This window comes from Pundamilia nyererei, unplaced genomic scaffold (assembly GCF_000239375.1).
Source record: "Pundamilia nyererei isolate P.nyererei 1_Seehausen unplaced genomic scaffold, PunNye1.0 scaffold00052, whole genome shotgun sequence".
Classification (NCBI taxonomy): domain Eukaryota; kingdom Metazoa; phylum Chordata; class Actinopteri; order Cichliformes; family Cichlidae; genus Pundamilia; species Pundamilia nyererei.
In genome coordinates, this window is record NW_005187453.1 from 3,459,597 (window position 1) to 3,471,147 (window position 11,551).

General features: G+C 38.0%; 2 protein-coding genes across 3 annotated transcripts in view; both read right to left on the bottom strand.

Moving 5' to 3' along the window:
* Window positions 1-6,375, bottom strand: part of pacsin2 (protein kinase C and casein kinase substrate in neurons 2) — a 25,818-nt gene extending 19,443 nt beyond the window's left edge. For both annotated transcript variants that reach the window (XM_005733513.1, XM_005733512.1), the window contains exon 1: window positions 6,215-6,375. The gene's annotated coding sequence lies outside the window, so the exon portion shown is untranslated. The remainder of the gene's footprint in view (window positions 1-6,214) is intronic.
* A 2,621-nt stretch (window positions 6,376-8,996) lies between these two features.
* Window positions 8,997-11,551, bottom strand: part of ttll1 (tubulin tyrosine ligase-like family, member 1) — a 38,281-nt gene continuing 35,726 nt past the window's right edge. Inside the window, exon 10 of the mRNA XM_005733514.1 lies at window positions 8,997-10,009. Within this exon, the coding sequence (XP_005733571.1) occupies window positions 9,880-10,009 (130 nt within the window). The 3' untranslated portion in view covers window positions 8,997-9,879. The remainder of the gene's footprint in view (window positions 10,010-11,551) is intronic.

Genomic DNA, 11,551 nt, shown 5'->3' on the forward strand with positions numbered 1-11,551 from the left:
TTATCGCAAATTTTCAAATATATATCGTGATAAATATTTTTGGCCATATCGCCCTGCTCTACTCCTTGCTATCTAAAATATTGCATGTTTATGTTCCTCAGAGTGCCCTGCAGACTGTCACAGATAGTAATGAATGAAGCAGAAAAGCAGGAAACAACAGGACGTACGCACCACAGAAATGAGCACATATATACAGCCGACAGGCACACACATGCCTAAAGCAGTCTTTGTATCAGTGGTTGAGAAACATAATCAGAACACCAGATGATACAAAGCAAGTGGTTTGATGAGGATTTGTGATACGATGGCCATTTTCAGTAAAACAACATTTAATAGTGAAACACAGATATTGCTCCATTCATGTGACACAATCTCATTCTGCCTCCATCTAAATGCATTCAGTAATTGGAGGTATGCTGATGACTTCTGTGTCAGTTTTTGTTGCCTGACAAATACATGTTAGTCTGGATATCTGCCAGTATAAGCAAGAACCCACAACTTATAAAATGAAATGAAAAGGCACATCCACATTTGCTATATTTTTTCCTCAGATAAGATTTGCAAGAATTTTTGAATGGGCCACTAATGACTCCAGGATTGATAGATATTTAACTGCCTGCAAACTGGGCTGCCACGATTAGTCGACTAATCACGATTACGTTGACTATCAAAATTGTCGACAACAAATGTAATAGTCGGTGCGTTGTTTAAAGCCTTGTAAGATCCTAAAAGACGCACGAGTTAGTAGGATTTAAGAGTGTAATAACGGACTGAAACAGAAGATGGCAGCATTGCATGTACAAGGATGCCAGCTGCCATTAAACCCTGAAGTAGAAGAAGCAACTCCGTTTTCGTAGCTGTGTCCAAATTCAGGCCGCATCCTTTGGAGGCCGATTACGTTACAGCAGCGTGACGAAGGCTTCCCAAATTCGAAGACGCCTCCAACTGCGGTCGACAAATGCGTTCTTCATTTCCTCAGCGTAGCTCAACCCCCAACCCATCCCAGGATTCATAGTGCGGCCCAGCCAATTCCAGTTTCCAACAATGGCGGCAGCTACTTAGTTCTAATATTACTTTTTCTGGGTCACAAAATAAACTTTTAAGATGTTTTCAGGCGAGAATGTAGCTGTGCAAATATCTGATCGGTTTATCAAGACATCACATATTTGCAAAAGTGCTCTGACGTTTTCGGAGACATCTCTTACCCACCAGCTGGCTAGCTAGCTGGGGGGTTTAAGTGGTCACTCGAGCCAGCGAGAACACCGGACTCTCGGCAAATCGTTTTCAAACCCCCCGCGGACTTTCGCTACTCAGGTTAAACATGATATATAAGTCACTTAGATAACTTAAAACTGTTATTGTTTGGCTTTTTTTTAGCGTTTTATTTGTTCCTTAGTAAATCGGTCTTGCTGAGATTAAAGTTATAGTTTTCCCACAGCTGAATAAACGTCAAACAGAAAACTGATTAAACGGAACTGTGAGATGGTCGAGAATTTACTCCAGTGTCCTGTTATATTTTAGATAGCAAGGAGCAGACGGCTGAGTTTATTAAACTCCACTGAGACAATCTGCAAATTTTATTAAAAGTTTAATAAACTATCATCTTGTCTTTATTTTTAGTTTGCACATACCTTAAACACTTCAAGCTGTAAGCTAATGGTAGTTATACAAATCCAGACGCATGCTGGTGCAATAAGCTGTATGTTTTACGTCCAATGGATGTATGATCTTATTAGTCGACTATCAAAATAATCGTTTGTGGCAGCCTTACTGCAAACCATAAGAGGTAAAAGAACCAGGAAATTGATTAGTTGTGAAGCTATGATACTTTTTTTATGTGGAGGGTAGACTAAATGTTTGAGCAACTTCAACCATTTTCATACATGACATACACAAAACAATGCAAAAAATGAAATATGTGCTCTAAGCTAATCACATGGAAGTTACTTACCAGAGCAAGGGTGATTTTTTTTTTTGGTTTTGCATGTTTCCATTTTACTTTATTGTAGTACAAAGCAGCTGCAATCTCTGTGGTGGAGAGTGCAGCTGAGCTGATCTATCCCTTCAATATTGCACTTTCACTGCAGGGCATTGTTTAATACCAACTGTGCTAAAGAAGGAGGGAAAAAAAAGAAAAAAACAACTTGTGCACTCAGGAGTAGTAGTAGTATCCACCAAAAAATAAAAATAAATAAAATCACAGGCCATGACCTTTAATATCTATCACTCTCAGTCAACTCTGCCCTCCTTTCCTCACATGAGCTCAACAGCTGCTCTTAAAGGAATATGCCTTTCCAGAACAGCATCTGTGGCCCTTACAGACATCACTGGTAGAACTTAACTATAGTTAAGAAGCCTCAGATCTCTACACAATGAAACCGCTGGTCCGTCAACACCCAGTTAACTGTAGCCTCGACATCACTGATCAGTCCCCCTGTTGCTCAGTGGACAAGGAAAAACAATGGCATTTGTTCCACAATTTCAGGCACTTTCCACTCGGTATGCCAGCAGCATGGAGAGAAACATAATGGAGGGAAATCCAGTATTACATGAAAGGGAAAGAGGAGATTGTTACATCACCACCAGGCATGTTTTCCTGTGGAAGCCCCAGTCTTGCATTATGAGCAGTATGCAAAGTCTTCAGCAAAGTAGGGCTGCCACAAACAATTATTTTGATAGTCGACTAGTCACCGATTATTTTTGCAATTAGTCGACTAATCAGATCATGCATCCATTGGACGTAAAACGTACAGCTTACTGCACAAGCATTCATCTGCTCTTATAGAACTATCATTAGCTTACAGCTTTAAGTGTGTAAGGTATGTGCTAACTAAAAATAAAGACAAGATTATAGTTTAATAAATTTTAATGAAATTTACAGATTGTTTCGGTGAAGTTTAATAAACTCCATGCTATCTAAAATATAACGGGACACCGGAGAATATTCTCCAGCATCTCACATTTTTGATAATCAGTTTTCTGCTTGACGTTTATTCAGCTGTTTAAAAACTATAACTTTAATCTCAGCCAAAACCAATTAACCAAGAAAAAAAAAAAAACTAAAAAAAGCCAAACAATAACATTTTTAAGTTATCTAAGTGACTTATATATAATGTTTAACCTGAGCAGCGAAAGACAGCGGTGCGTTTGAAAATGATCTGCTGGGAGTCCGGTGTTCTCACGGCTCTAGTGAGCCTTGCCCCCGCCTAGCTATCGAGCTAGTGGGTAACAGATGTCTCTGAAAACATCGGAGCGCTTTTGAAAATATATGGTGTCTTGATAAACTGAGCAGATATTTGAGGTTTACACAGTTACATTCTCACCTAAATATACGTTAAACATTTATTTTGTGACCCAGAAAGAATAATAAGAGTAATATTAAAACTAACTAGCTGCCGCCATTGTTGGAAACTGAGCTGGGCTGCGCTATGAATTCTGGGACACCGCTTCTTCTTCTTCGGGGTTTAACGGCAGCTGGCATCCTTGTACATGCAGTGCTGCCATCTTCTGTTTCAGTCCGTTATTACACTCTTAAATCCTACTACTTATTCCTGCGTCTTTTGTGATCTTACAAAGCTTCAAATGACGCGTCGACTATTAAATCAGTCGTCGACGATTTTGATAGTCGACGTAATCGTGACTAGTCGACTAATCGTGGCAGCCCTACAGCAAAGAACCGCAAACAAGTAATCTACCAACTGTTACAAATCAATTTCTTATCCTTATTTTTGTTTATAAGTGGATTGGCATAAAAGAAGCAATACTTATTTTTTGTACTTTACATACTGTTATTAGTGTTGTTGATATAACAATATATATCGGATGACAATATAAAAACAGCTATCATTTCATTTTACGTTTGTTTCGTGGTGTCAGAAAATAAACTGTTTATGGCAATATTTTCTCATCGTTTTGATGGTCATTCTAGTGGCTATATTAATTTCTTAAACTTCTCTCTTTCTCTTATATTTTATGTAACCACACTATGGATGGACAAGCGTCTGTTTTTATGCGTTGTGGTTAGCAACAACGAAGGTAACACCATCACGTGTCCGCTTGTTTATGTTCCACATAAACCTTTCACAATAAAGCTCAAGATCCTGTTGAGACTTTTCAAAATAAACTGAATCACGTGAAAGAGCAGATTATTTACGGATGAGAAGTAAAACAAAAAACAAAAAAAACAAAACAAAGCCTTAGACTCAAACCTTAGAGGCTTTTCCCCGCAGCACGCTGTGTAATAAATACTTACAAAAAACAAAAAAACAAAAACGGCAGCTGTTACAACTAATGTCTAAAAATTTAGTTTCATGCATCTGTTAAAACACTTGATTCCAGCTACATGACGCGCAGCTGGAAACACTTCCGGCAGGCGAGCTGCCCGAGATTCACAGAATTTACAGAAAGTGTTACATTTTTGTGATTTATATCGTTATCGGGACGATAGAATTCTTATATCGGGATATGAGATTTTGGTCATATCGCACACCCCTAACTGTTATAATGGCAAATGCTCATCCAGTGGGTTGTTTTTCCTGCTTCTTCCTATACATCACGTCAGAGAGTGGATAGCACTAATACGGTAATTTCAGGCACCATCCAGGTGTTCATAGAAGCCCCAAATCTTCTGTTTCCAAGGGGAAGCTAAAGAGAAGAAGGCTGGTATAAAGGGAGACAGAAAGAACTCTTTTTTAAACTGTAATAAGAAGTCCTAATCTAAAATAAATAAGGATTATGTTGAACTGAATTAGGTCTGGGCGATTAATTCAATTTAAAACTCAATTATCTACCAGTTACGAACACAATATTTACATTCACTGCTTCAGTCAAGAGGACCAAAAGAAAGCCTTCAGTCAAAAAACACCAATGTAAAAGTCCTCTTGGGCACAGATTTTATGCCCAAGTAAATGCAAATGCTACTTAGAGAAAAAATAAAGTTACTTTTCTTTAACCAACCCTGGAAAGCCCAAATATATTTGGTGGCCACCAAAACTTCTTATTTAGAGGAAAAACAGCTGCACAAAACACCCATCATGATGTCGAGGAGCACAAGAGTAAGAGACTGTGAAAACACGGGGGAGTTTGGTTATGAGATGAACTCAGTAGCATATTATTTATTTATTCTAGTTCTAGTAAAGATAGTCTCATTAAGTGTTGCAGGCCCATAGTCATTTAACTTCTTCGTGGGAATACACCAACAACAGTACCTCAAAATGCAGTGAAGTGTCCTCAGCCTGAATTGGAACACCCATTCTAAGTTTAGCTTGATTATGTGAAGGTCCAATCATTTTGGATGTCTTCCCCCCCCCCATAAAAAAAGGAACCAGGTGCATTTTCACTACTGCTTTACCCTGACAACAAAACTACACATACAAAACACAAGGACCTCAAATCTCCGCCTTAGTATCCATCTCTAAATTCTCCTGCTACATGATGACTGATAACTTCCACTCATTCATGGCAAATGTCATGACCATTAGGTGTTTTGTTATAGTCCGTCCCCAAAGCTCTGAGCAATATAGACACAGATATGTGCGGGATATGTGCAGCACAGGAGTGGAGGAGGGCAGAACTTGGCAGCCAGATGACACTGCAGCAAACTGAGCAGAGCAGATCAAGAGGGCATGTGTCAGAGCTCAGACAAACATACCAATCTATTAGTTTCCACGGAAAATGTTAAAATTATGTAATGCTGCGAGCACAGCGTGCAAGCTAGGAGGTTATCTTTACTTGCGAAACCTGCCCCGCCCTTTACCACTTCAGCTCTAAACTCGCATTACAAAAACGTGAGAACAGTTGAGGTGAAACAGCTTAAAGCAGCTGACCGACTCTGCTTTATAACAATAACATAAATTCCCACATAAATCACGGTGACATTTAGTACATTACCACTTAACTGTGCTGGCTTAAGTCTTACTACAGGTCCCCGGAATATCCAAGTTACTGCAACCGTGATAATAGTCAGTGGTGAACTAGTTCAACTTCACTTTTACAGTCCATGACACACCTGAAACCACTTTAGCGCTACCATTATCTGACCTTTCCCACGACTAAATACCGGTTCTCGTGTTTGTAAAGCCAACTTCCTTCAAGTGCGAATTAATAAAGTTAGCCCTCAGTTAGCTCCAACATTAGCGAATAAGCCACAGCCCCTTCAGTTAGTAAATGTAAGTTAGTAATAGAGCACAACATAAAAGTATCTATGTAAACTTACCTTAAACTGGTCCTATTGAGGATTTATGATCCAATGAAGCGTTACTGGTCCCAGTGGTACCAATTTACAAATCTTTTCGCCGTTTTTCTGCTCAGCAGCGGCACCATGGATCAACTGACTGAAATAGCCGTGTCAGTTATAAGCAGACGACCCTGCACATCCGGTCAAGATTTTCACAATAAGACTGCGAGGACAGGCGATGACGTATATATAACGCCAAGCAGAGTTTCACAGAGATCATAGAGCTGAAGGAGACCTCTTTAATTTAAATTACACACTTTATTGAGCAAACAGCTCATGTGAGATCTTTAAAACAATTAAATAATGAAATGCATAACAAAAAAGTCCTTTTTTTGTTTTCCATAAATAATGTTTGAATTTACAGCTTTCGCTTGAAAATATTTGTGCTCATATGTTTGCAACTTTTAACAAAAACAAGGTTTTTTTTGGAAAATAAAATAAGTATGTAAACAAATTTTATGGTTATAGCATATTCAAAACAAAGATGCTATACCATAAAACACACCACAACAATACAAATAAATAATAAATAATAATAAATATTAGATTTAAACAGCACACTATCATGGTATTTACATAAAATTATACAAGAGATTGTCATCCAGCCACAGTTCCAATGATCAGCCACTTCCAAAATCTTCATATAAAGTATGTCTTCAGATTAAAGAGAAACACTGCAAGTAAATCATGGTCATGGTGGTAATGTATTCTATGTTTCTCTCTCGCTCTCTCTCTCTCTCTCTCTCTCTCTCTCTCTCTCTTTCCCTCATATATGTATATGGAGGATTTTTCATTTATGTATATATTTTTTAAATGATTTACTCCAAAAATATTTTTATACAGGTTTAAAATACATTTTAATTAATGAAATGGCAAAAAGAAAAAAAAGAAAAGACACTTGGCCTTAACTGTATGTGGACCAATAGGGCGAGTCAACCCTCAAAGGCTTATTTTAAACCAGAAAAAAATTACTTGTGGCCTCATTATAATATTGCACTTGTAATCTGAAGAAACTAATCTGGAAAAAAATGTTTAGCAGAGATGAATTCTGTTTAGGCAACCTAAGTGGTGCATTTGTTTCTCGATAGTCTCGGTGTCACACACTTTATTTTGAAATCACATGACTTCCGATGCTGGACTAGTCAAGATAGATTTTCTTATGCAAACGAGCGCGACGCGTATTCTGACGTCACATTCCCCAGAAAACTTTTTTAGATTACTATTTATGAAAAGTTAGTAGTTCCCACTGTGAGGTCTGTGGCGCTCCAGACCATGTCATCTGAAAACAATAGATACGGAGGTACAAAGAGCCAACAATATAGCACATCTACTGCTGTTTGGGGTAATTTTTGGGGGGGACTCTAATTAAATCTCACCAGATATGAGAACTGGGTGCTGCTGGCCTCTGTTCCTATGTATCGCTGCTGACGATATCCATGTTTTTTTTTTTATTAAAATGAATCAGCAACAGAATGACACAAATTCTCCTCTGAAAATCAGAAAGTACACTGTGGAATCGGAGGAGGCATGTTTTTTTCATCCTCTTACAAATATTTATTCAGATAATGAATCCGTGAAAAAATATTATCAATGAAAGATGATTAAAAAAAATAAACAACCACAGATGGCTTTTCAGAAATAGGAAGTTATAACCGCCTTGTGCTTCCACCAAAATAACACATGTAAAGCCCATTGACTAATTCTGTAACTTGAGCTAAGATATGATTAACAGAGATGTGCAATGGTCACTTTCCAATGAACAATAGATTTCTTTCACACCAGCAGATGACATATGACATGCAAATAAACTGACTGCTCTTATTGTTGAAGGGTCAATACACACAAATTGACAAATTGCAACCATAACTGTTTATCAGCGCATCAACAGCACGATATTTTATTGAAATATAAAAGCAAAAAACATTTAAAGGAGTTTCTGTTCATGTATTGTTCACAAAAGTTTGTAAAGGGGTTAAAGACAAGCAGCCGTGGGAATCTAACCTTCCAGTAAATTTGGTTTCTAAATTTAAATTTGATTCGTAAAAACAGAGTGTTTACTTTGGGGACTTCAGTCAGAAATCACAGGCCACAGCATGTACAGCTTACACCACTTGACAACCTGCTGATAACCAAAAAACAGTACCATGCAGAGACCTGCTTTGCTGCTGTGGCAACAGCAAGAACATATAGGTCTTAGGCTTTTTGAAGGCTTGACCTCTGATTATTCTCTAGATTACACATTTATTTTCAACAAAGACTACAACCCTCCCCCTAACAGTAACCTGACAGCTTTTTATTTAAACAGAATGAATTTAGTAAAGTAAAGAAAGGTGTACTTTTTTACACAGCTTGTTATTTCAAATCATGACTCCGCACAAATAATGCAACTAAAGAAAAGCAGCATTTAATTACACAGAAAACAGCACAAAGGACACTGTGTCAGGACAGAGCTGAATCATACTGTTTCAACCTTGTTTAATCACAATTTGATGGCAGACACTATTCTCTAAACCCTTTCACTGTCTTTTCGTTGCTTTTTGGAGAAAATGATCATGGATAATACTCCTGATTGTTGACTTGAATTAGAAGTGGAAGTAGTAATAAATGCAGAACTTTTGAAAACCTTTTCAAGTTACACCTTCTGTAATTCATTCTAATACATCTTATATCATTTCACAGGCAAAGTCATTAGTGAATTCATGGAAAAAGTAAAAAATTACAGAAAAAATGTTAGCAGCAGCCCAAAACAGAATCAGTAAGGTAAGAGGGAGTTTTGTAACTTTATTTTAAAAGACCAAGATTTATTTCTCAGCTTGTCGCCAATATCATTTAGCCCCAAATCCAGTTATCAGAAAGATGGACGATAACTCTTCATCAGTGTTTCAGTTTTTTAGTAGTTGAAGGAAATGAGCAGGCAATAAGAAAACATCCCAACACATATAATTAGCATTTAAATTTTCAGCAGATGTGACAACGGGTCAGACTCGAAATGAGACATACTTTTTAAAGCACATGTAAAGAAATAAAGTGCAAGAGGAATACAATCATCAAAACCCCGCAAAACATACTGATAATGAACGTACAAAAAATGAATAAAGTCTGTTAACATTTAGTACTGCTAATTCTGCCTATCGACTGCCTTTTAATAAATTAAATCTTTAAATCACTTCTATTTGATAACTTTATACCACTTCATTACCATACAGTGTATGTTCTCATTAGCACCGGTGTGGAAGGTCAAGTTAAAGTGTCAGCAATCCAATGTCATGCATAGTAATCCTTCATGTCCATCTCCGAAGATTTCATCAGCACTTGTCTTAAGTGTGGAAACCGCTGCTGTATGTGATATTTGACCTACTTGATTTGACCTTAAACCTGTCAGAGCACTGTCAGTTCCACTTATTTTGTTTTACATTCATATAAACAGTGACAAACACAAGCTTTTCAACCTTCTCAATGTGAGCACATAGCTGATTTTTCTTCACTGAGCAGCAGTGCCATTGCTCCCTGTGCCACAGTCAGTGAAATGTGGACGGAGGGAGCATCTGTCCAATGTGCTAAAAAAAAAAGAAGTCCAAGTGGTTCACCACAGAAGGTCCCTGGAGTGTTGTACAGGAAGTCAATTTTAGGGAAAAATTATCGCTTTACTTCCAGGTGGCGGCAGTGGGGCGAACGCCTGCACTCCCCTTGGTGCCCTTTGACCCAAGTGACTGACCGGAACGGCTCCGCAGGTCACGCTCAGCATTCTCGCTCTGCGCCTGCTCTTCGTCATACCTGATGACACAGAAACAGTGGATGTTCAGTGAATGTGTAAGCAAAGGGATTTCCTGAAACAACACCCCCGTATTGTGCACAACAGCTGTATTTGAAACTCTATGCAGCATCACTCTGACGGCTCAGCTGGAAGAGCAGAGGATTGTAGTGAGTGTTTAGATAAATTCCATAGGTTCAAAACTGGCATAATTACCTTCTTAAGTTTGGTTTATTTGGTCTTATTATGTTTGACAAGCCCAGACACTAGTACTGTTTTTTGGTTTTGTTTTGTTTTTTACAGATAACTGCAGAGCAGAAGAAGAGGGCAGAAAGTCAGACACAGGAACAGAATAAAGAAGCTGCTCAGCTTTCAAAATAAAAGACCTTATACGGAGTAAACCTCCACTTCTAAAATGTTCTTGTGAAATTTGTAATGAAAAAAATGGAAGAAATTCAGACATATAAAGACATAAAGCTGGTATTTTCCACTGGTTCACAGGAATTCATGGGAAGAAATTATTTTGAGTGGGCTTGATGTTGTGGTGTGTCAGGAGTAGTAGTATAGGCTTACTGCAGTAAACCGTGTCTTGACTAGTTAATAATAACAAAAAGGGTTCCTTCAAGCAAGACTTTAACCAGTTGCGTAAAAATTTACAAGTAACCCACTACAGTCCTGCATAATACCAACTGAGCTAACGAAGGCAAACCCTGTGCAATGACCCGCTGAAGTAGTCGCACTACAACATCTTAACATGATTATATGATAAGCACAATTCAGCAAAAAGTTCAGTAGTAAAAAATCACAGTAGTGGAACTGAAAAGAAAATTTTACGGCTTTGCTAACATTTTCCTTCGAGTTGGATTTGAACCAGCAACTAAGGATACAACGCCAGCATAATCTACTACCTAAGATTATGACTTAATAACCATGTTATGGTCCTCTGGTCTACCAACTGAGCTATTGAAGGAAGCCACACACACATAGCTCATTAGGACGACCTATTTTATTCACAAACACTGGTCCATCAAAAGTCACCAACATTCATGATTGACTACAAAATCATGTGTTAATATGTGTGTTAATTATATGTATTAACTACACATAACAAGTAGTTAATGAGTATAAGCTATGGGCTCAATGCTGCATACAGTATGTTGACTAGTTAAGCAGTACCAAACAGATATTCCAGTGGAGTTCTGCTTATGTAATGGGATTCAAGGTGTGCAAATACATTCTGTTAAATAAATATTTAATACCACAGAGTGAAATATGGAGTTAACATTCATGTAAACATCTATCTAGATATCCATTAGTTAAATCAACAGCCACCTTTGATGCAGGTTTAAACCAGTGACCTAAAGCTTCCCATGTTAGTCCAGCGCTCTACCAAGAGAGCTATCGAAGGAAGCCAGTCCACAGTGTCCCACTGGAGGAGTTCCACTAGAGCAAAATCTTTACACGAATATATGACAAAAACAATTCTCTAAAAAGGGCAGCAGTTAAAAGAGCTCTATTAGGCAGTAAATGAACTGATCAGTCATCCGAGAAAAAGAGGACTTCAA